This window comes from Lissotriton helveticus, chromosome 10 (genome assembly GCF_964261635.1).
Source record: "Lissotriton helveticus chromosome 10, aLisHel1.1, whole genome shotgun sequence".
NCBI classification, from domain to species: domain Eukaryota; kingdom Metazoa; phylum Chordata; class Amphibia; order Caudata; family Salamandridae; genus Lissotriton; species Lissotriton helveticus.
Window position 1 is genome coordinate 230687036 of NC_136071.1, and position 24939 is coordinate 230711974.

General features: G+C 53.8%; 1 protein-coding gene across 1 annotated transcript in view; it reads right to left on the bottom strand.

Moving 5' to 3' along the window:
* The window catches only part of DRG2 (developmentally regulated GTP binding protein 2), a 100484-nt gene that overhangs the window by 59131 nt on the left and 16414 nt on the right, over nucleotides 1–24939 (bottom strand). The window contains exon 2 of the mRNA XM_078665188.1: nucleotides 12951–13111. Within this exon, the coding sequence (XP_078521314.1) occupies nucleotides 12951–13111 (161 nt within the window). The remainder of the gene's footprint in view (nucleotides 1–12950; nucleotides 13112–24939) is intronic.

A 24939-nucleotide genomic window follows, 5' to 3' on the forward strand; every position in this document is an offset into this window, starting at 1 on the left:
GTGAGAGGGGCGAAAACCGGCCTGATGAGGGGCTAATACTCGTTTTTTTTCCACGAAGGTGGTTAATACTCTGGCCACGTGTCGCTCCAGTACTTTCCCTAGGAAGGGGAGTAAAGAAATGGGACGATAATTGAGGGGAGCTGAGGGGTCGGCGCCAGGTTTCTTAAGAATGGGAAGGATTAATGCTGTTTTGAGAGTTGGGGTAACAACGCCCTGAGAGAGGGAGCTGTTAAGAAAGGTGAGCGGGGGTAGTGCACAGGTTGTGTAAATGTGCCTGAGCATGTGAGCGGGACATGGGTCAAGCGGGGACCCTGATTTGACCAAAGGAAGAAGGGACAGGAAAGATTCTTCCGTTAGGAGAGGGAGTGAGTCTAACCGAGCCGCTGGGGGGGGGACAGGAGGGATTAACGAAAGATGGAGAGGGGGGAGGGATGTTGGCTTTAATGTTTGAGATTTCGTCCAAGAAATAGGTATTCAAGGAGTCGCATAAAGACTGTGACGGAAGGGGTTTGAGGGTGGTTCTATCAGAATAAGCGAGCTTATGGACAATAGAAAAAATTTCTCTGGACTGGTTCTCGGCTGCTAAGATTTTTAAGGAGAAATAGTCCGTTTTGGTGGTCAAAATGTTTTTTTATAAAGCGACAGGAGAGAGGTGAACTGGGCTTTGAGAGTGGGACAGTACTGTCGTCGCCAGGCTCGCTCGGCGTGGCGGACTGTGAGTTTCAGAGCTTTCAGTTCATCGTTGAACCAGCGGTTGGAGTCGTTGGTCCGTCTGGAAGAAACTCGCCTGGGAGGGGCAATAGAGTCACAACCTGATAGAAGCCAAGAATTGATGGAATCTGACTGTTCTGAGGTAGACGGACCAAAAAGGTCTGGGCTGGAGGAAGAGAGAGAAGTTGCCAGTGAGGCCACATCAACCCGGCCCCAGAGCGCGCCCAGATGTTTTTGGGGAGCGAGGGCTTGGTGGCAGGGCCGAGTGGTAGGGAAAAGGAAATCAGGGAGTGATCGGACCAGGAGCAGGGGGAAATGGAGAGGGACCCAATGGGGCAATTGAGGGACCAAATCTGGTCGAGGATGTGACCATGAGTGTGAGTCGGAGTGGTGACATGGGAATTGAAATTGAGGGATCGAAGGGATTCGGAGAATTCTTTAGAAGTGGAGCATTCTGCTGGATCAGAGGGCCAGAAGTTGAAGTCACCTAGCACCATCGTGGAGGAGTTGTTGACCGCCAGGGTGGCTACGAGCTCTTGAAATCCAGCAAGGAAAGATTGAGAGGGTTGCGGGGGGCGGTACATAAGTAGACAGGTGAGAGGCATATCAGAAGAAAGAGAACGGGCAACTAGGAAGTCTGAAGAACCGATAGATGGGAAATTGAGAGGCTGGAAGGGAAGTTCTTTGCGGGCGATCAGGGCGACGCCCCCGCCCAATTTGCCAGCTGGTCGGTCCGAGAGGAGAGCGTAGTAGTTAGAAGGAAGGGATGCAAGTAAGGAGGGAAGGGAGCTATCGCGGAACCAGGTCTCTGTGAGGAATAAGAGAATAGGTTTGTGAAGGTCCAGAAGGACAGAGAGTTCATGATAATGCTTGACTGCAGAACGGGTGTTAAGATAATAAATGGAGAGAGAGGTGGGTTTGGGTGCAGCAGGGGAATGGGAATGAAGAGTAGGAAGGGAAAGGAGGAGGGGAGGGGGGGAGAAGGGGAAGGGGTTGAGGCGGTCAGCCCCAAACTATTAATATAAATGGTCACGGAGGCATCAATTGGCCAGGGGCCTTGGAGTACGTGCAGTTGCGACGATGAATAATGTCGCAGTTGGGCATAGTGGGGTGGCCCTGGGCCCCGGTCGCGGACGGGCGCAGACGGGCTTGCCTTAGGCGCGCCTTCGGCGCGCAATTGTCACGCCCGCTGCGCGACCGGAAGTGGCACATGATTTATGGTGGACAGGAGGCCAGTGGGGGCGTGGCCTCGGTGAAGGGGCGTGGCCTCGGCGCTCGCCGTAATGGCATCAATAGGTGAAATTGAAGGGTGTCCTACCGCAGCAGCGTTAAGTCGGCTGCGCGGGGAACACGAGTCAAAGGGTAAGTGATTTTAAAATAGGCTGAGCATACAAGTGAAAACGAACAATATCAGTAAATTAAAAACAACAGCAGAAACGCGCTCCCGGCTTCCGCCTCAGGAGGTGTCAGGTAGACTGGGCAGAGGCTTGTATTCAGCGCCCTTTTATGCGCGGCGGTGGGGGGCGTGGCCTCGGTCAAGGGGCGTGGCCTTGGCGCTCGCCGTAATGGCGTCAATAGGTGAAATTGAAGGGTGTCCTACCGCAGCAGCGTTAAGTCGGCTGCGCGGGGAACACGAGTCAAAGGGTAAGTGATTTTAAAATAGGCTGAGCATATAAGTGAAAACGAACAATATCAGTAAATTAAACACAACAGCAGAAACGCGCTCCCGGCTTCCGCCTCAGGAGGTGTCAGGTAGACTGGGCAGAGGCTTGTATTCAGCGCCCTTTTATGCGCGGCGGTGGGGGGCGTGGCCTCGGTCAAGGGGCGTGGCCTCGGCGCTCGCCGTAATGGCGTCAATAGGTGAAATTGAAGGGTGTCCTACCGCAGCAGCGTTAAGTCGGCTGCGCGGGGAACACGAGTCAAAGGGTAAGTGATTTTAAAATAGGCTGAGCATACAAGTGAAAACGAACATTATCAGTAAATTAAAAACAACAGGAGATACGCGCTCCCGGCTTCCGCCTCAGGAGGTGTCAGGTGTTGGACAATGTTCCCATTGATTATAAGTAAAAACATTTCTAGGATTAGCAGATTTATGCAAATAGTGATAACCATAATGATTAAAACAGTATATTTCTTCATAATTTGATGAACCTTGTAAATAATCATGTTCTGAAAATTTTGCTGACATATCTAAATCTGACATCATGTTATTAATATTTTCAAAGTCCCAATCATCAGAGAAAGTACTTGGTGTCACAAATTCACTTAATGACACCTTGAACTGATGTGGATATTTCAAGAGCTCAATCGGGCCATAGATTTCATAATCCGTTGTGTCCCATGCTACACCACCGGGTATAGGATTGGCTGTGATTTTTTTAAATTTATTTTGAAAGTTTTATATAGCGCGAACAAGATCTTTGCAGATATCAGAGCGCTTTACAAAGCCGGGACTACAACCATAGAGTGAGTAGCAAGTCATTAGGTATAGCGAAATTAAACGTAATAAGTGAGATGGGTAGGTATGTGAGGGAGCAGAGTATAACAGGTACATCAATAATGCAAATATTACAGATGAATGTGTGCATAGATAGTCAGGTAGGTCAATAATACAGGTGAGACACTGATGTTCACTGATGACAGTTCTCTTTTTTCGATGTGAGAAGATCTGTGAGGCTTTAGGACCAAGTTGATGTTTTGACTTGCTGTGTCCATTATACTATATTTTCCATCAATAAATCTACCCAAACTTAAAACCAAGATGAGCTAAAGTAGGAGGAAAAGTACACCTAACACAATCCATAATTCAATCCATGGTGAAATCAGATATGTTTCTTTGAGTTGATGAAAGAGTTCACTTATTTTTTCTTTGAAAGTTTTAGTTGCTGGTGTTTCTTCATGTTCACTTGGATCTTCAGAAAAGTCATTGAAATTGATGAAGTAGCCAGATGCAGTTCTGTCAATTGTTGAAATCGCTTCCGGATTTTCATTTATCTTTGGATATGTATGTTCAGATGCTACATCATTGTAGACTGGTGTTTCTTGACTAACTGTTGCAATTTGGGTTTCAAGAGGCACAAGTTCCATGGCTTTGTTGCTTAGTCCTTTTTTATTCACTGTAGGTTTATCAAAAGTGATTAGTCTTTCAGTTTGAACCTCTTGGATTGTAGCAAGGTTTGGTCTTCTGCTACTTCTTGGGAGTCCACTGGGCCTACTACTTATTATTGGCCACATGATTGTGGTTTTACCAGGTCGATTGATACAACTCTGTTCTCCTATTTACCAGCAAGGGGCGGTAGTACTACTGATCTTGTTCCGCTGACAGCTAAGACAGGTACTGCTTTTTTGTAAGAAGGCCCAAATTCCTTCTTCACCGCGATCTTTTCTCTGACCAGATCCCCAATCTTTGGAATCCAGACAGATCTTGCTGGGACAGGTGGTTTTTCTTCAGTGGCCGTTGGCTTTAGCTTTGTGTTACTTAGACTTCTTCTTGTTTCATTCAAGTCCTGTAAAAAAGCCAAACGATCTTTGATATCAAAGGTTTTTTGTTCCACCACTGAAGTCTGACAATCGAGATCATGAATGATCATTCTAGTACCAAACAAAAGTTCGTATGGAGTGATCCCTCCTAGAGAATTTCTTGGCAGGTTATTAAGACTACGTTGGACACTTATTACATGTTTGACCCACCCGTCACCCGAACCTAATACCCTCGTTGTTATAGATTGCTTTGGGTCACGTTTTTTTCTCTCCACTACCGCATTTCCCACGGGATGGAATGGACTAGAGTACCGCATAGCAATGCCCATGCTGGCCATGGCCGCCTTGTAAGCTCGAGAGTTAAACACAGGACCCTGGTCAGAATGTAGCATGCTAATTGCGTATGTGCCGATAAAGACTCGCAAATCTTTTATAACAGTTTTGGCGTCAGCCGAGCGCTGGGGCCACATCTAAATGAATCTCGTCTTAATAATTATAGGATCGCATTTTTCCGTCTGGATGTCTGCGTATAGATAGCCTAATGCGGTCTAATAGAGGTGTCCGGGCAGGTGTCTGGTCCAGTTCACAACTGCGATCTCTGTTGAAGTCCTGACAATTCATTGCAAAGTTATAAATTTGCACGCTCATCCTCGGCCACCAGTATTGTGATTGTAATTCTATTAGAGATTTCAAGATCTCTTGGTGCCGCAGACTCATTCCCATGTCTGCTTCTTGAATCAAGTAAGCTCTCCGGTTCGTGTTTGGAATTACCCTATCCCCCACTCCAGGGATTCGAACAAACGGAACGGAGTTCGCATCAATTATGTATGTATTTTCGAGTGGATAATTTAGAGGCAACACCGCATAGTTGCCTTCCATTGAGGCTTTTACTGCTAGTAGCGTTTCACCGCCTATTTGTTTTTTAGAACGCTTTTTTGTGGCTACGGAAGCTGGTTTGACAGCTGCCGCTGTGGCTCTGTTAGCTAATGAATTCCCCGCAACGTGAACGTCATCACGTTGATGACTCAGTGTATGTATCACGTGAGTCTTTTGTAGTTCTTTCTGCAAAAGAACGACTTGTTCCCAAAGTTTTTTTATGCTTTATTGTGGCACCTGTCTCATCTTTGAAGCCGTTTTGAACCCAGTTCTGCAAGTATTTATTGTAAGATTGTACGCAGTAATGCGAATCGCACACTATTAGAGTGGGGAATTCGGGATCAGCATTTTCAAGCGCCATCTTTAAAGATCTTATTTCAGCTCGCTGAGCTGTACAGTTTGAGTGATTCAGTTTTAGTGACCATTGGTCTGAATTTACCTAAGCGCCAGCGACCTTCAACAATCGCGCAAGCTGCAATGTAAATTTGTTTTTCCATAATGTAGTGTTGTGCAAATCTGTCCGTGTAGATTACACAGGTGTATTGTTCGAAAGGCAGAATTTCGATTGACAGAGGATATTCATTTTTGTATTCTAGTTCTTCTAGCTTTTTCATTTTGGGATCAAATGCGTGTTTCACGTCTGTTGTAGCAAGAGAATTTTCCCATTGTATCCATTTTGGATCTAATGCCACCGCTTTTGGAATGCTTGGTCTTGTTACTGCCTCAAGGGTTGATACTGCTGTTAAAACAGATATGCTCTTGCCTTGGGCTAGGGCTGTTTCTTTTGCTACCGCAGTCAGAATTTTTTCCGCTTGTGTGTACAAGTGTGATTTATAAGCTATTGGTACCGTTTCTCCCTCATTAGAGGTCAGGTACGTGAATCCGCATCTTCCTGGGATGACTCTGATTACAAGGTTGTGTTTGTTTGCAGTTTTGTTTTAGTTAACATGTCTGTTTGTAATGATCGTAAAATTTCTGTATGTTTCGGAGTCCAATTAATTGGTTTGAAATCAGGTTTTATTAATTCGTAGAGGGGTTTAACCCTCTCTGCATCATTTAGAATGTATGTTCTTCCAAAATTCAGGAAACCTAGAATGGATTGTAAATTCTTCAGTGTTTTTGGAGCTTGTAGTACTGCACACTTCTCCAAGAAGTTGTCTGCTAGGCTTTTGCCTTCACTTGATAATTCCTATCCTAAAAACAGGACAGTTAGGTGGGCAATTCGTGACTTTTTAAAGTTGAATTTGTACCCTTCAGCTGCGAACCCAAGTATTATGGTGTTCACTCTTTTCAAGTGTGTTTCCAGGTCATCGTCTGTAAGATAGATGTCATCGACATAAGATAATGCCTCATCACCATACAATTGTAGTAACTCTGTTACCCTGGCTGAGAATAATCCTGGGCTATTCTTGAATCCCTGTGGGAGACGACAACATTGCTTTTGGGCCCCCATACAGGAGAAAGCGATCAAATACCTGCTTTCTGGTGCTATGTTTTGACAGAAGAAACCATTTGAAATATCTAATGTTGTTTTATATTTTGTGCGCACGATGTTATTCATTAGTGCTGCACTGTGTGAGTTTTGTACTGCAAATGTTTTGCAACAAGAGTTTAGGTGTCTGTAGTCCAATACTAGACGATAGGAATCGTCTGGCTTGGAGACAGGAAACAAAGGATTGTTCATTTGTGAGGTGCATGTTTCAATTACCCCCTGATATTCAAGTTGATCTAAGATCTCCCTGACTTGTTTTTTAGCTTCTTGCTTAACAGGATACTGCCTCTGTGCAGTAGGTTGATTTTTTAACTGAATTTTATGGTGAGGAGAATCCTCATCCCATCCTACATGATTTTTATATAATGCAGGGGCTTGGGCTACAGCCCATTTTCTAGCATATGTGTATTTTTTATGAATTGGAATGTGATTTGAGAAGGCAGGCATAATCATTTCTTCGCCATTTGGGCACTCCTTGACAAACTCTGGTGGCCAGTCTTTCTCTGCTAGCAGGATATCATAGCATTTAGATAGGTTATCCCAAAAGAGACCTCTTATTTTCCTAGTTTTGTCCCCCTCAATATGCAGTGTTATTTCATATAATTTATGGGGTATGCTAACTCTGGTGTCTGCAGTTTCCACCTGAATGTATTCATTCATGTCCACTGTCTCCAGAAGATTCATCAGAATCTTGCGAGCTATGGTCACTTCTGCTGCGCTGTCTAGCATTGTCTGGGCCCACTCTCCGTTTCAGTTCTGTCCTCAGAATCCTCGGCATGTTTTATTTTAATACTAGCTACCTTCTTTTTTGGAAATAGTAAATTTTTAGTTTGATGAGCAGGTTCCTTGTCTTTGGACTTGACGTGCTCTTCTTTGTGTTCTGACCGTCCTCTTCTTTCCGATTTCTGTGAGGAAGTCTGAAAAGATCGAGAGGGACGTGTATCAATATCTTGATATCTGGCAGGTTTTCTTAAATTGTCCCTATTTCTAAGGTTGTATCTTTTTTCTGAGGGATCCCTGTGGGGAGACTTGCCTCCTCGTTCTGGAGATCTATCTCTCCGTTGAGGAGACCTTCTTCTGGACTGAAACTGTTTTTTCTCTGGGAGTGGTTTGTTTATTACCCTCCCACCTCTTTTTTGGAGTATTGAGATTATTCTTCGAAAAGGTTATTTTCAGGATTTTCAGTTAGTTGTGGTTTTAGTGGTTACCCACCCATACTATCTCTACCTAATTCTTCATAGGATATTCAATTATTCTGGCAAGTTCAAAAGGTTGTTCTGCTATATCTGTTTCTTTCAATTTTTGGCGGATCGCCACAGATGCTGCTTCTCCTTTTATGTTGGCTAGTAGTATAGCCGAGACTTGCTTAAAGTCTTTCAGTAATTTCATACCTAGAGTTAAAGCAGGTTCTGGACCGTATTCATTTTGAATCTGTCTTAGTACGTCTGGTATAACCGCCATAGACGGAACACCATGTGTTTTTGTGTATATTGAAGCAAAGACTGTGCCCCAAGTGTCACAGTCCTCCACATGTGGTGCGATCCCCATTGGAAGACAGATAGTCGGGATTCTGTGTTTCTCATTAGGTGTAGTATCAGGAAATACAGCCTCTATTTGAGTGATTTTTTGAGCTAACCAGAATGGAATTTGTTCCCGTTTTGCGGGTAATTTGCCAATGACCGATTGTATAGTCTGTGGTGTAGTTTTATTTGTGTTCCCCTGGTGAGGGGTTTGCTGTGGAATTCTAATTGCTGGTTGGACTGTTGAAGTCCGCATGACATATTGGACCAATTGTCTATGTATTTTAATTAGTTGTTTTAGCTGAACTAAAAGTTCCCGGTCTGACATTTTTTCAATGTCGGGATGTGGTGTATAGCTGGCTAGAACCGGCCATGTGGCTCCTGGTCTACCTAGTGGACCGAGCCTGGTAATGTGATTTTGATGTTTTAGGGCGCCATTAAACCAGAGCTGATGCTCTTGGTATGTTAGTGGAATTTCAACGTCCTCGAAAGGGGCGTATTCCTCTGGAGATTCATCTATTTTGTAGTAGTGAAACTCGAGTGTCACAGCATGTGCTGCTGGAAAATGTATCCAGGAATAGAATACCTCTGTCTGCCGATATTCATGGGCCTCTACCACAAATATGACTGTACCACCTCTTGGGGATACTCCATTTTTTATAAGTTTCATAGTTATAGTTTTTCTTATATTGACTGGGATGATTATAGCATCCGGGTCATCTTGCCGGAGACTTGTGTCTTCCGCTAAAAGTTGAGTTTCTAACGCTTCTCTTTCTCTTTCCTCTTCACGTTCCGTCATTTTACTGACTGAAAGGTTTTTTGCAGAGCAAGTTTCAAGGAAACAAAGATTAGGTGCACAATATTTTGGAACATTGTATCCTTCAACGTTGACTAAACCAAAAACTAATACATAGGAATCTGTTCCTACTACGTTTTGGCGGATATTAACCTTTCACCCACTCCAGACGTCTATTGGAGTATTTGCGGGAAAAAGGAGTCTGTGTGAAAAGCACGACTGAGTTACTCTAGCATCTAGCTTTAAATTATCGCCTTACCAAACGTTGGGCGCCATGTAGTGTAGTTCCTATATTCCCAATAGGCTCTGCGCATTGGAATAACAAACGGTAGTTTAGACGTAGGACTGAGGTCGACTAGGTCTCTACTGAATATGTTAGACTTAATTATGAATGCCAGCTAGCTCAGAGGTCACTAGAAACTTTCTCGAGTAACCAGGAAGGTGTTAACTTTCCTGAATAGACAAGAAGGGATTAGTTTCTGACAACCGCATAAACATGACAACTTTGCTCCCTCCAGAAAAAGGAGTATATCTCCAGAGTTGCGGAAATATTTGACTCAGTCAATCGTGCATGCTTAGTTTTACCAGAAGCGCAGAGAAATAGAGAGACGGGCGTTTTCAATAAAAGTGGTTATTTATTAAACAGTCTTCTTTCTCATGCAAGAGAAGTGAATTGCCACAATTGCAATACTTGTCATAAAGTAAAGTGCGTACAGTAAAAGGAGTATTATGAAATAATACTGTAAAAGCATTTATATGGTTTCTAAGCCATAAGATACTTAAAACGGATAAAATACATACAATGATAAAAGTTGACTAAACATACTCAACTGGTGTTTCTAAAATACGCCTACCCCGGTGTACCTAACCTAAGCCTAGCACGTGGGAAGGAGTAAGTGAGATATAGTTTGAGTTAAGATAGTTTTGCCAAGAATCTGAATCAAGAATTCTCTAAGGATATAATCAGCTCCTTACCTTGGTTATAGAATGAAGGAGGTCTTGTATCTCTTTCTCAGGACTCGATCTCCCAGCAACCCGCAAGGGGGACTGGAAACACTGGAGCTGGATTACTCGGCAGGAGAAAAGACTGCGTCTCTCTCACTGCGTCAATGGGCGGGTCGGCTTCCTTCGGCACTCGTTTTCCAGCAGGGCGTCGGGTAAGGAGATAGCCGAACTGCTCCAAACCACCGTGTGTTTGCTAAGGCAGATGCTGGTATATCTATACCTGGAAGGAGCAGAGTTTGACGTAAGGTTGGACATAAGACGTCACTAAGAACTCACAGTTCTTTTAGGACTCCAGGAGTTCTTGGACAAATCAAAACAGAAGGAGGGGGAATTCCCGGGCTGCTGGAGGCTTGGTTTGTTTAAAGAACGCGTTGTACTTTCTAGGAGTCTATGGGAGTAGCCTTGCCGTATTTGGACTGCATTGGGTATGACTAAATATGGATATGATTCTTATGCCTTTATAAGAATATGATTTGTTATAACCACATAAGGGCATGAATCTGAAATATTTAAATAGGGTCCTAGATACGTTCACAACAATATTTTAGCATAACTCAATATTGTGACATGCATTCCGGTTACTGCCACTAGTAATCGTGCAAGGTGGGGCCACTATTGTGATTGGTTCAGTAGTGACTACATCAGATACAATCAATCAGAAGTAGACTTCTGTTCTAATATGGCGGGTGGAATACCCTATTCTCACTCAATGTAATGCTGTGCAAACCTGAGAAAAACGTCAAGCTATATCTTGATGAGTCCAGATCATTTGGGAAGCAAAGAAGGGATACGGTTTCAAGAACAGCAGCCGTTCCACAAAATCTGGATTGGTCTTCTCAAAGTACGATCTGTGTAGGACCTTCAACTGCTTTTGACGTGCTAGCTTACACGTGCCACCTTGCCAATTGCCATTTGTACCTCTGTTTCCACAGACAGTCTCGTTCATGTTGTTTTAAGTTTCCCTTCCACCCCCATCCAAACCGGCTGAAGGCACTTAAGTCTCCAGTCAGGATGTCGTTCCTGTTGACTGCGCGACTAGCCACAGTGTGTCTGATCAGTAGATGTTTGTATATTTCATTAGAGTATGGGTTTTATTTGGAACACAGTAGTTATAGCTTCCCATCTGGCAATGGCTCCCAGTCTGGATATACCAATGAGGTTCCTTCAACGAAAGTTTGTGACCTGAGCCACTGCAGACAGCCCTTTAGGTTGGAGTCTCACTGGTGAATTTGTCCTTCCAGTCTGTCACAGCAGTGATAGCCTTCCACAGTTACATAATTATAGACACCTTGTAAATAATGTACTTAAGTTGTATCCCCGTGGCAATTAGATTTACACTTACCAAGGTGTTGTCCAATGGGACTTAGGGCCATTTATTGACCACGACCAATTGGGAGATCCAATCTTAACTACCAATGTTGGGGAGAGATATTTACCAATCACAGACACATCCACGAAGGGCATGCAGAGCTATTTGAGGAACCTTATCATCAAGACATACAGGTTTTTCGTGCACATACAAAAATGTGTGTGTGTGTGTGGGGAGGGGGGTTAACAGATCATTCTAAACATTACAGCATGCCTCAGACGGGGAAACTTCCTCCAGTGTCTGACATCATTTTGGAACATGTTCCACAATAGTGTATATGTGTCCAAGCAAATTCGATCCTCAGAAACCAACAAAGCAGGTCTAGAGCTAAATTTCCCTGATCTCCCAGATGCGATTCTATATGAGCTGCAGTGATTATATATATTCCTGAAATGCAGACATGAACATTGACACTGAATTCCAAGGGTCAGCTTGGCAAAGAAGGATATCATGCACATACAGTGAGATCCTACATTGATACCAAGGATCCCATTTAATTCCCCCCAATAGTGGGTCCACAATGACAGGCATACCAAGACTGCTCAAAGAGCAGAGGAAGAGGGGTAGCCTTGGCCAGACATTCTCATTGAATTACACGAACACTACACCTAAATAGCTGCTGTGGGTTTTTGTACAGGAGTCACTCATGACCAGAATAAACAAACGCTGCAGCGCCTCATGGAGGAAGTCACATTCAATAACTAGGCGCAGGACGTGCTCGGTTAGGTAACGTTGAAGGACATGAGCAGTGGCCTTGAAGTGGAGGAGGCTTGGCTTATGATATATCACGAAAAGTTGAAATCCAATGATCCAATGGGGAAAAACTTTAGGTGTGATTTTAGGTTTGAGTTGGTAGCAGTCAAAGAACATTACCACATTAAAACACGAGTTTCAAGACTTAGGGTATATAAAGAAAGAAAAATACTTGAAATTCAACAGATATGGTAGTTGTTGACAGAGTCCATAAACACTGTGAAAAGTAAGCCAATCAGAATGTGCATTTGTATTTTTTCCAATGGTCTTGAATACCTAATGGATATATAGAGAACCAGAGCATGAGCTATGACCACTTTGTGTTTTGCTTGCAAATTAAAACAAATGCAACATAAATATACCAACGAAAGGCACCATATAGAGTCAAGTATTACATGTCTACCAAATTTGTTGTACTTTCATTCAAATTTTTTTGTTTGTCTTCGACTCAAGTTACTTACATAGATTTCTAAACTGAAAAAATAATTGTGCGGGAGGCCCCTTAAAATTGGCTGCCCCGCAACTGCATAAAGTCAGATCTTTGTACAAGGCTTGGGGGAAACTGGATAAGGGTAAACATGACTGGCAATTATGTAGTGTATAGAAGACAGACAGACAGACACACAGACACAGACACACACACTCACTTTTCTGTGCATCTAGGTTTCATTTATAAATACAATACAAACCTTTAAAAGTAACTAAAATATAAGGTACTGAAAAATGAGGCCTTCAGCTGCCAAGAATGATTTCCTTTAAACAACACTCAATGAGGAAACATTTTAACCTTAAGATCCAACATTCAGCTCATTGTTGGCTAGAAAGAAAGAGCAAAACTGCCAAGAATGATTTCCTTTAAACAACACTTAATGAGGAAACATTTTAACCATAAGATCCAACATTCAGCTCATTGTTGGCTAGAAAGAAAGAGCAAAACTGATCACTGACCTTACCCACAGAAGGAAAGCCAATCAATGCCACTCTGGCATCTCCAGATTTCATCACATCAAATCCTTCTCCTTTGGCCGCTGCTGATTTTGAGGGCTCAAGAAGCTGGGCACGGTACTTCGCAAGCTTGGCCTTCAGCAAACCAAGATGGTATTCAGTGGCTTAAAAACAAAATATGTATATAATAAATAGTGATAAATGCTATTGCAGAAACTCTCCACCAAGTCATCATAATAAATACACCACTTTAAACTGCTTGAGCGGAGCACCATTTAAAGCACATAATTAACTGCACACTGTTTTCCATGCAGCTTCAAGCAACCGGATTGCTTACTGCTATTACAGATGGCAGGGTCTCTATTTAATCAGAATTTCCAATATTTGACTCAGTGCTAAAGTACTGCTCAGATATGATCCAAATTACACTGAATATCTGTAGACTCAATTAGTGCAGCCTTTTCAAAACTTCTCTGTCACAGTTATTATTTCATAATCTGCCTCTTCAACCTAAACAGGCAACCACTGGCCCTCCTAAAAATGAGTCCATTGGAAAACATCACCTCAATAAAGATTGGATTTGTCTGGATTGGGATGAACAGGATTTGAGTGGGGCAAGATTGTTTTGGGCTGCAGCGGAGCGGGGCAATATTGTTTTGGGCTGCAGCGGAGCGGGGCAATATTGTTTTGGGCTGCAGCGGAGCGGGGCAATATTGTTTTGGGCTGCAGCGGAGCGGGGCAATATTGTTTTGGGCTGCAGCGGAGCGGGGCAATATTGTTTTGGGCTGCAGCGGAGCGGGGCAAACTGCTTTGGGCCGGAGCGGGGCAGACTGCTTTGGGCCGGAGCGGGGCAGACTGCTTCGGGCCGGAGCGGGGCAGACTGCTTCGGGCCGGGGCCGGAGCGGGGCAGACTGCTTCGGGCCGGGGCCGGAGCGGGGCAGACTGCTTCGGGCCGGGGCCGGAGCGGGGCAGACTGCTTCGGGCCGGGGCCGGAGCGGGGCAGACTGCTTCGGGCCGGGGCCGGAGCGGGGCAGACTGCTTCGGGCCGGGGCCGGAGCGGGGCAGACTGCTTCGGGCCGGGGCCGGAGCGGGGCAGACTGCTTCGGGCCGGGGCCGGAGCGGGGCAGACTGCTTCGGGCCGGGGCCGGAGCGGGGCAGACTGCTTCGGGCCGGGGCCGGAGCGGGGCAGACTGCTTCGGGCCGGGGCCGGAGCGGGGCAGACTGCTTCGGGCCGGGGCCGGAGCGGGGCAGACTGCTTCGGGCCGGGGCCGGAGCGGGGCAGACTGCTCCGGGCCGGGGCCGGAGCGGGGCAGACTGCTCCGGGCCGGGGCCGGAGCGGGGCAGACTGCTCCGGGGCCGGAGCGGGGCAGACTGCTCCGGGGCCGGAGCGGGGCAGACTGCTTCGGGGACGGAGCGGGGCAGACTGCTTCGGGGACGGAGCGGGGCAGGACGGTTTGGGGACGGAGCGGGGCAGGACGGTTTGGGGACGGAGCGGGGCAGGACGGTTTGGGGACGGAGCGGGGCAGACTGCTTCGGGCCGGGGCCGGAGCGGGGCAGACTGCTTCGGGCCGGGGCCGGAGCGGGGCAGACTGCTTCGGGCCGGGGCCGGAGCGGGGCAGACTGCTTCGGGGCCGGAGCGGGGCAGACTGCTTCGGGGCCGGAGCGGGGCAGACTGCTTCGGGGCCGGAGCGGGGCAGACTGCTTCGGGCCGGGGCCGGAGCGGGGCAGACTGCTTCGGGGCCGGAGCGGGGCAGACTGCTCCGGGGCCGGAGCGGGGCAGACTGCTCCGGGGCCGGAGCGGGGCAGACTGCTTCGGGGACGGAGCGGGGCAGACTGCTTCGGGGACGGAGCGGGGCAGGACGGTTTGGGGACGGAGCGGGGCAGGACGGTTTGGGGACGGAGCGGGGCAGGACGGTTTGGGGCCGGAGCGGGGCAGACTGCTTCGGGCCGGGGCCGGAGCGGGGCAGACTGCTTCGGGCCGGGGCCGGAGCGGGGCACACTGCTTCGGGCCGGGGCCGGAGCGGGGCACACTGCTTCGGGCCGGGGCCGGAGCGGGGCAGACTGCTTCGGGCCGGGGCCGGAGCGGGGCAGACTGCTTCGGGCCGGGGCCGGAGCGGGGCAGACTGCTTCGGGGCCGGAGCGGGGCAGACTGCTCCGGGGCCGGAGCGGGGCAGACTGCTTCGGGGACGGAGCGGGGCAGACTGCTTCGGGGACGGAGCGGGGCAGGACGGAGCGGGGCAGGACGGTTTGGGGACGGAGCGGGGCAGACGGTTTGGGGCCGGAGCGGGGCAGACGGTTTGGGGCCGGAGCGGGGCAGACTGCTTCGGGCCGGGGCCGGAGCGGGGCAGACTGCTTCGGGCCGGGGCCGGAGCGGGGCAGACTGCTTCGGGCCGGGGCCGGAGCGGGGCAGACTGCTTCGGGGCCGGAGCGGGGCAGACTGCTCCGGGGACGGAGCGGGGCAGACTGCTTCGGGGACGGAGCGGGGCAGGACGGTTTGGGGACGGAGCGGGGCAGGACGGTTTGGGGACGGAGCGGGGCAGGACGGTTTGGGGACGGAGCGGGGCAGGACGGTTTGGGGACGGAGCGGGGCAGGACGGTTTGGGGACGGAGCGGGGCAGACGGTTTGGGGACGGAGCGGGGCAGACGGTTTGGGGCCGGAGCGGGGCAGACTGCTTCGGGCCGGGGCCGGAGCGGGGCAGACTGCTTCGGGCCGGGGCCGGAGCGGGGCAGACTGCTTCGGGCCGGGGCCGGAGCGGGGCAGACTGCTTCGGGCCGGGGCCGGAGCGGGGCAGACTGCTTCGGGCCGGGGCCGGAGCGGGGCAGACTGCTTCGGGCCGGGGCCGGAGCGGGGGGCAGACTGCTTCGGGCCGGGGCCGGAGCGGGGGGCAGACTGCTTCGGGCCGGGGCCGGAGCGGGGGGCAGACTGCTTCGGGCCGGGGCCGGAGCGGGGGGCAGACTGCTTCGGGCCGGGGCCGGAGCGGGGGGCAGACTGCTTCGGGCCGGGGCCGGAGCGGGGGGCAGACTGCTTCGGGCCGGGGCCGGAGCGGGGGGCAGACTGCTTCGGGCCGGGGCCGGAGCGGGGCAGACTGCTTCGGGCCGGGGCCGGAGCGGGGCAGACTGCTTCGGGCCGGGGCCGGAGCGGGGCAGACTGCTTCGGGCCGGGGCCGGAGCGGGGCAGACTGCTTCGGGCCGGGGCCGGAGCGGGGCAGACTGCTTCGGGCCGGGGCCGGAGCGGGGCAGACTGCTTCGGGGACGGAGCGGGGCAGACTGCTTCGGGGACGGAGCGGGGCAGGACGGAGCGGGGCAGGACGGTTTGGGGACGGAGCGGGGCAGACGGGCCGGGGCAGACTGCTTCGGGCCGGGGCCGGAGCGGGGCAGACTGCTTCGGGCCGGGGCCGGAGCGGGGCAGACTGCTTCGGGCCGGGGCCGGAGCGGGGCAGACTGCTTCGGGCCGGGGCCGGAGCGGGGCAGACTGCTTCGGGCCGGGGCCGGAGCGGGGCAGACTGCTTCGGGCCGGGGCCGGAGCGGGGCAGACTGCTTCGGGCCGGGGCCGGAGCGGGGCAGACTGCTTCGGGCCGGGGCCGGAGCGGGGCAGACTGCTTCGGGCCGGGGCCGGAGCGGGGCAGACTGCTTCGGGCCGGGGCCGGAGCGGGGCAGACTGCTCCGGGGACGGAGCGGGGCAGGACGGTTTGGGGACGGAGCGGGGCAGGACGGTTTGGGGACGGAGCGGGGCAGGACGGTTTGGGGACGGAGCGGGGCAGGACGGTTTGGGGACGGAGCGGGGCAGGACGGTTTGGGGACGGAGCGGGGCAGGACGGTTTGGGGACGGAGCGGGGCAGACGGTTTGGGGACGGAGCGGGGCAGACGGTTTGGGGACGGAGCGGGGCAGACGGTTTGGGGACGGAGCGGGGCAGACGGTTTGGGGACGGAGCGGGGCAGACGGTTTGGGGACGGAGCGGGGCAGACGGTTTGGGGACGGAGCGGGGCAGACGGTTTGGGGACGGAGCGGGGCAGACGGTTTGGGGACGGAGCGGGGCAGACGGTTTGGGGACGGAGCGGGGCAGACGGTTTGGGGACGGAGCGGGGCAGACGGTTTGGGGACGGAGCGGGGCAGACGGTTTGGGGACGGAGCGGGGTGGATTGGATTAGAGAGGGAGTGGGGTGGATTGCATTGGGGTGAGGTTGATTGGAGTGGGGTGAATTGGTATGAGTGGGTGGATTGGGGAGAGGTGATTTGGACTGGAGTGGGACGGATTGGAGTGGGACAGATTTGAGTGGGGCAGATTCCACTGGACTGAGTGAGGCAGATTGGGGTGGGGAAGATTATTCAGGATTGAAGTGGGGCAAATTGGAATTGCGTAGCTATGACTGTAGTGGGGTGGATTGTATTGAGGAGGGAGTGGGGTGGATCAGGGTTGGGCGGCTTGGAGTGGGGCAGATTGGAGGTGGCAAATTGTTTTGGATTTGAGTTGGCAGATTCTTTAGGATTGGAGTGGGGCCGGATTAGAGTGGGACAGACACGGTTTGGAGTGGGGCAGACTGCTTTGGATTGGGTAAAGCAGATTGTTTTGCATTGGGCCAGATTGCTTTGGATTGGAGCGGGCCAGATTGGTTTAGGACTGGAGCGGGCCAGATTGGTTTAGGACTGGAGCGGGCCAGATTGGTTTAGGACTGGAGCGGGCCAGATTGGTTTAGGACTGGAGCGGGCCAGATTGGTTTAGGACTGGAGCGGGCCAGATTGGTTTAGGACTGGAGCGGGCCAGATTGGTTTAGGACTGGAGCGGGCCAGATTGGTTTAGGACTGGAGCGGGGCAGATTGGTTTAGGACGGAGCGGGGCAGATTGTTTTGGGACGGAGAGGGGCAGATTGTTTTGGGACGGAGAGGGGCAGATCGTTTTGGGACGGAGAGGGGCAGATCGTTTTGGGACGGAGAGGGGCAGATCGTTTTGGGACGGAGAGGGGCAGATTGTTTTGGGATGGAGAGGGGCAGGTTGTTTTGGGATGAGATGGGTAGATTTTTTTGGGATGGAGAGGAGCAGATTGTTTTGGGATGGAGAGGGGCAGATTGTTTTGGGATGGAGAGGGGCAGATTGCTTTGGGATGGAGAGGGGCAGATTGTTTTGGGATGGAGAGGGGCACAGTGGGGGCACATCGTTTTGGATTGCAGTGGGGTGGATTGGTTTGGACTAGGGAGGGAGTGGGTTTTATTGGATTGGGGTGAGGCGAGGTTGCTTGGAGTGTATTGAATTGGGATGGACTGGGTGAATTGGGGTGAGGTGATTTGGACTAGGGCGGATTGGAGTGGGCAGATTGTTTTGGGCTGGAGTGGGGCAGATTGGAGTGGGGTAGACTGTTTTGGATTCGGATGGTGCAGACTGTTTTGGATTGGCGTGGGGCAGGCTGTTTTGGATTGGCGTGGGGCAGGCTGTTTTGGATTGGCGTGGGGCAGGCTGTTTTGGATTGGCGTGGGACATACTGGGAGTGGGACAGGCTGTTTTGGATTGAAGTGGGGCATACTGGGAGTGGGACATACTGGGAATGGGACAGGCTGTTTTGGACTGGAGTGGGACGTACTGGGAGTGGTTTTGGATTGGACTGCAGCAGACTGGGAGTGGGGCAGACTGTTTTGGATTGGAGTGGGACATACTGGGAGTAGGGCAGGCTGTTTTGGATTGGAGTGCAGCAGACTGGGAGTGGGGCAGACTGTTTCGAACTGGAGTGGGACATACTGGGAGTGGGGCAGGCTGTTTTGGATTGAAGTGGGGCATACTGGGAGTGTGGCAGGCTGTTTTGGACTGGAGTGTGGCAGACTGGGAGTGGGGCAGACTGTTTTGGATTGGAATGGGGCAGACTTAAGTGAGCAGGCTGTTTTAGATTGAAGCGGGGGCAGATTGTTTTGGATTGAAGCGGGGGCAGATTGTTTTGGATTGAAGCGGGGGCAGATTGTTTTGGATTGAAGCGGGGGCAGATTGTTTTGGATTGAAGCGGGGGCAGATTGTTTTGGATTGTAGTGGACCAGCTTGTTTTGGATTGGGCCAGAGTGGAGTGGGCCAGATTGTTTTAGATTGAGTGAGGCAGGCTGTTTTGGATTAGAGTGGGGCAGACCGCTATGGATTGGAGTGGGGCAGGCTGAAGTGGCCATGCTGTTTTGTATTGGAGTGGGACCGGCTGTTTTGGATTAGAGGGGGACGGGCTGTTTTAGAGTGGGGCAGATTGTTTCAGAGTGGGGCAGATTGTTTCCGAGTGGGGCAGATTGTTTCCGAGTGGGGCAGATTGTTTCCGAGTGGGGCAGATTGTTTCCGAGTGGGGCAGATTGTTTCCGAGTGGGGCAGATTGTTTCCGAGTGGGGCAGATTGTTTCAGAGTGGGGCAGATTGTTTCAGAGTGGGGCAGATTGTTTCAGAGTGGGGCAGATTGTTTCAGAGTGGGGCAGATTGTTTTCGAGTGGGGCAAATTGTGTTTTGGGCTGGAGAGGGGCAGATTGTTTTGGGCTGGAGAGGGGCAGATTGTTTTGGATTGGAGAGGGGCAGATTGTTTTGGATCGGAGCGGGGCAGACTGCTTCGGGGGCGGAGCGGGGCAGACTGCTTCGGGGGCGGAGCGGGGCAGACTGCTTCGGGGGCGGAGCGGGGCAGACTGCTTCGGGGGCGGAGCGGGGCAGACTGCTTCGGGGGCGGAGCGGGGCAGACTGCTTCGGGGGCGGAGCGGGGCAGACTGCTTCGGGGGCGGAGCGGGGCAGACTGCTTCGGGGGCGGAGCGGGGCAGACTGCTTCGGGGGCGGAGCGGGGCAGACTGCTTGGGGCCGGGGCGGAGCGGGGCAGACTGCTTGGGGCCGGGGCGGAGCGGGGCAGACTGCTTTGGGCCGGGGCGGAGCGGGGCAGACTGCTTTGGGCCGGGGCGGAGCGGGGCAGACTGCTTTGGGCCGGGGCGGAGCGGGGCAGACTGCTTTGGGCCGGGGCGGAGCGGGGCAGACTGCTTTGGGCCGGGGCGGAGCGGGGCAGACTGCTTTGGGCCGGGGCGGAGCGGGGCAGACTGCTTTGGGCCGGGGCGGAGCGGGGCAGACTGCTTGGGGCCGGGGCGGAGCGGGGCAGACTGCTTGGGGCCGGGGCGGAGCGGGGCAGACTGCTTGGGGCCGGGGCGGAGCGGGGCAGACTGCTTGGGGCCGGGGCGGAGCGGGGCAGACTGCTTGGGGCCGGGGCGGAGCGGGGCAGACTGCTTGGGGCCGGGGCGGAGCGGGGCAGACTGCTTGGGGCCGGGGCGGAGCGGGGCAGACTGCTTGGGGCCGGGGCGGAGCGGGGCAGACTGCTTTGGGGCCGGAGCGGGGCAGACTGCTTTGGGGCCGGAGCGGGGCAGACTGCTTTGGGGCCGGAGCGGGGCAGGACGGTTTGGGGCCGGAGCGGGGCAGGACGGTTTGGGGCCGGAGCGGGGCAGACTGCTTTGGGGCCGGAGCGGGGCAGGACGGTTTGGGGGCGGGGCAGACTGCTGTGGGCCGGAGCGGAGCGGGGCAGACTGCTGTGGGCCGGAGCGGAGCGGGGCAGACTGCTGTGGGCCGGAGCGGAGCGGGGCAGACTGCTGTGGGCCGGAGCGGAGCGGGGCAGACTGCTGTGGGCCGGAGCGGAGCGGGGCAGACTGCTGTGGGCCGGGGCGGAGCGGGGCAGACTGCTTTGGGCCGGGGCGGAGCGGGGCAGACTGCTTTGGGCCGGGCGGAGCGGGGCAGACTGCTTTGGGCCGGGGCGGAGCGGGGCAGACTGCTTTGGGCCGGGGCGGAGCGGGGCAGACTGCTTTGGGCCGGGGCGGAGCGGGGCAGACTGCTTTGGGCCGGGGCGGAGCGGGGCAGACTGCTTTGGGCCGGGGCGGAGCGGGGCAGACTGCTTTGGGCCGGGGCGGAGCGGGGCAGACTGCTTTGGGCCGGGGCGGAGCGGGGCAGACTGCTTTGGGCCGGGGCGGAGCGGGGCAGACTGCTTTGGGCCGGGGCGGAGCGGGGCAGACTGCTTTGGGCCGGGGCGGAGCGGGGCAGACTGCTTTGGGCCGGGGCGGAGCGGGGCAGACTGCTTTGGGCCGGGGCGGAGCGGGGCAGACTGCTTTGGGCCGGGGCGGAGCGGGGCAGACTGCTTTGGGCCGGGGCGGAGCGGGGCAGACTGCTTTGGGCCGGGGCGGAGCGGGGCAGACTGCTTTGGGCCGGGGCGGAGCGGGGCAGACTGCTTTGGGCCGGGGCGGAGCGGGGCAGACTGCTTTGGGCCGGGGCGGAGCGGGGCAGACTGCTTTGGGCCGGGGCGGAGCGGGGCAGACTGCTTTGGGCCGGGGCGGAGCGGGGCAGACTGCTTTGGGCCGGAGCGGAGCGGGGCAGCCTGCTTTGGGCCGGAGCGGAGCGGGGCAGCCTGCTTTGGGCCGGAGCGGGGCAGACTGCTTTGGGGCCGGAGCGGGGCAGACTGCTTTGGGGCCGGAGCGGGGCAGACTGCTTTGGGGCCGGAGCGGGGCAGACTGCTTTGGGGCCGGAGCGGGGCAGACTGCTTTGGGCCGGAGCGGGGCAGACTGGTTTGGGGCCGGAGCGGGGCAGACTGGTTTGGGGCCGGAGCGGGGCAGACTGGTTTGGGGCCGGAGCGGGGCAGACTGCTTTGGGGCCGGAGCGGGGCAGGACGGTTTGGGGCCGGAGCGGGGCAGACTGCTTTGGGGCCGGAGCGGGGCAGGACGGTTTGGGGGCGGGGCAGACTGCTGTGGGCCGGAGCGGAGCGGGGCAGACTGCTGTGGGCCGGAGCGGAGCGGGGCAGACTGCTGTGGGCCGGAGCGGAGCAGGGCAGACTGCTGTGGGCCGGAGCGGAGCGGGGCAGACTGCTGTGGGCCGGAGCGGAGCGGGGCAGACTGCTGTGGGCCGGGGCGGAGCGGGGCAGACTGCTTTGGGCCGGGGCGGAGCGGGGCAGACTGCTTTGGGCCGGGGCGGAGCGGGGCAGACTGCTTTGGGCCGGGGCGGAGCGGGGCAGACTGCTTTGGGCCGGGGCGGAGCGGGGCAGACTGCTTTGGGCCGGGGCGGAGCGGGGCAGACTGCTTTGGGCCGGGGCGGAGCGGGGCAGACTGCTTTGGGCCGGGGCGGAGCGGGGCAGACTGCTTTGGGCCGGGGCGGAGCGGGGCAGACTGCTTTGGGCCGGGGCGGAGCGGGGCAGACTGCTTTGGGCCGGGGCGGAGCGGGGCAGACTGCTTTGGGCCGGGGCGGAGCGGGGCAGACTGCTTTGGGCCGGGGCGGAGCGGGGCAGACTGCTTTGGGCCGGGGCGGAGCGGGGCAGACTGCTTTGGGCCGGGGCGGAGCGGGGCAGACTGCTTTGGGCCGGGGCGGAGCGGGGCAGACTGCTTTGGGCCGGGGCGGAGCGGGGCAGACTGCTTTGGGCCGGGGCGGAGCGGGGCAGACTGCTTTGGGCCGGGGCGGAGCGGGGCAGACTGCTTTGGGCCGGGGCGGAGCGGGGCAGACTGCTTTGGGCCGGAGAGGGGCAGACTGCTTTGGGCCGGAGCGGGGCAGACTGCTTTGGGCCGGAGCGGGGCAGACTGCTTTGGGCCGGAGCGGGGCAGACTGCTTTGGGACGGAGAGGGGCAGACTGCTTTGGGACGGAGAGGGGCAGACTGCTTTGGGACGGAGAGGGGCAGACTGCTTTGGGACGGAGAGGGGCAGACTGCTTTGGGACGGAGAGGGGCAGACTGCTTTGGGACGGAGAGGGGCAGACTGCTTTGGGACGGAGAGGGGCAGACTGCTTTGGGACGGAGAGGGGCAGACTGCTTTGGGACGGAGAGGGGCAGACTGCTTTGGGACGGAGAGGGGCAGACTGCTTTGGGACGGAGAGGGGCAGACTGCTTTGGGACGGAGAGGGGCAGATTGTTTTGGGACGGAGAGGAGCAGATTGTTTTGGGATGGAGAGGGGCAGATTGTTTTGGGATGGAGAGGGGCAGATTGCTTTGGGATGGAGAGGGGCACAGTGGGAGCACATCGTTTTGGATTGCAGTGGGGTGGATTGGTTTGGACTAGGGAGGGAGTGGGTTTTATTGGATTGGGGTGAGGCGAGGTTGCTTGGAGTGTATTGAATTGGGATGAACTGGGTGAATTGGGGTGAGGTGATTTGGACTAGGGCGGATTGGAGTGGGCAGATTGTTTTGGGCTGGAGTGGGGCATATTGGAGTGGGGTAGACTGTTTTGGATTCGAATGGGGCAGACTGTTTTGGATTGGCGTGGGGCAGGCTGTTTTGGATTGGCGTGGGACATACTGGGAGTGGGACAGGCTGTTTTGGATTGAAGTGGGGCATACTGGGAGTGGGACATACTGGGAGTGGGACAGGCTGTTTTGGACTGAAGTGGGACGTACTGGGAGTGAGTGCAGCAGACTGGGAGTGGGGCAGACTGTTTTGGATTGGAGTGGGACATACTGGGAGTAGGGCAGGCTGTTTTGGATTGGAGTGCAGCAGACTGGGAGTGGGGCAGACTGTTTCGAACTGGAGTGGGACATACTGGGAGTGGGGCAGGCTGTTTTGGATTGAAGTGGGGCATACTGGGAGTGAGGCAGGCTGTTTTGGACTGGAGTGCAGCAGACTGGGAGTGGGGCAGACTGTTTTGGATTGGAATGGGGCAGACTGAAGTGAGCAGGCTGTTTTGGATTGAAGGTGGGGCATTGTTTTGGATTGAAGCGGGGGCAGATTGTTTTGGATTGAAGCGGGGGCAGATTGTTTTGGATTGAAGCGGGGGCAGATTGTTTTGGATTGAAGCGGGGGCAGATTGTTTTGGATTGAAGCGGGGGCAGATTGTTTTGGATTGAAGCGGGGGCAGATTGTTTTGGATTGAAGCGGGGGCAGATTGTTTTGGATTGAAGCGGGGGCAGATTGTTTTGGATTGAAGCGGGGGCAGATTGTTTTGGATTGAAGCGGGGGCAGATTGTTTTGGATTGAAGCGGGGGCAGATTGTTTTGGATTGAAGCGGGCAGATTGTTTTGGATTGGGCCAGAGTGGAGTGGGCCAGATTGTTTTGGATTGGAGTGCCCCAGATTGTTTTGGATTGGGCCAGACTTAAGTGGGCAGATTGTTTTAGATTGAGTGAGGCAGGCTGTTTTGGATTAGAGTGGGGCAGACTGCTATGGATTGGAGTGGGGCAGGCTGAAGTGGCCATGCTGCTTTGTATTGGAGTGGGACCGGCTGTTTTGGATTAGAGGGGGACAGGCTGTTTTTCATTGGTGTGGGACATACTGGGAGTGGGACAGGTTGCTTTGGATTGGAGTGGGGCAGATTGTTTTAGAGTGGGGCAGATTGTTTTAGAGTGGGGCAGATTGTTTTAGAGTGGGGCAGATTGTTTTAGAGTGGGGCAGATTGTTTTAGAGTGGGGCAGATTGTTTTAGAGTGGGGCAGATTGTTTTAGAGTGGGGCAGATTGTTTTAGAGTGGGGCAGATTGTTTTAGAGTGGGGCAGATTGTTTTAGAGTGGGGCAGATTGTTTTAGAGTGGGGCAGATTGTTTTAGAGTGGGGCAGATTGTTTTAGAGTGGGGCAGATTGTTTTAGAGTGGGGCAGATTGTTTTAGAGTGGGGCAGATTGTTTTAGAGTGGGGCAGATTGTTTTAGAGTGGGGCAGATTGTTTTAGAGTGGGGCAGATTGTTTTAGAGTGGGGCAGATTGTTTTAGAGTGGGGCAGATTGTTTTAGAGTGGGGCAGATTGTTTTAGTGTGGGGCAGATTGTTTTAGAGTGGGGCAGATTGTTTTAGAGTGGGGCAGATTGTTTTAGAGTGGGGCAGATTGTTTTAGAGTGGGGCAGATTGTTTTAGAGTGGGGCAGATTGTTTTAGAGTGGGGCAGATTGTTTTAGAGTGGGGCAGATTGTGTTTTGGGCTGGAGAGGGCCAGATTGTTTTGGATTGGAGAGGGCCAGATTGTTTTGGATTGGAGGGCCAGATTGTTTTGGATTGGAGAGGGGCAGGCTGTTTTGGATTGGAGAGGGGCAGGCTGTTTTGGATTGGAGAGGGGCAGGCTGTTTTGGAT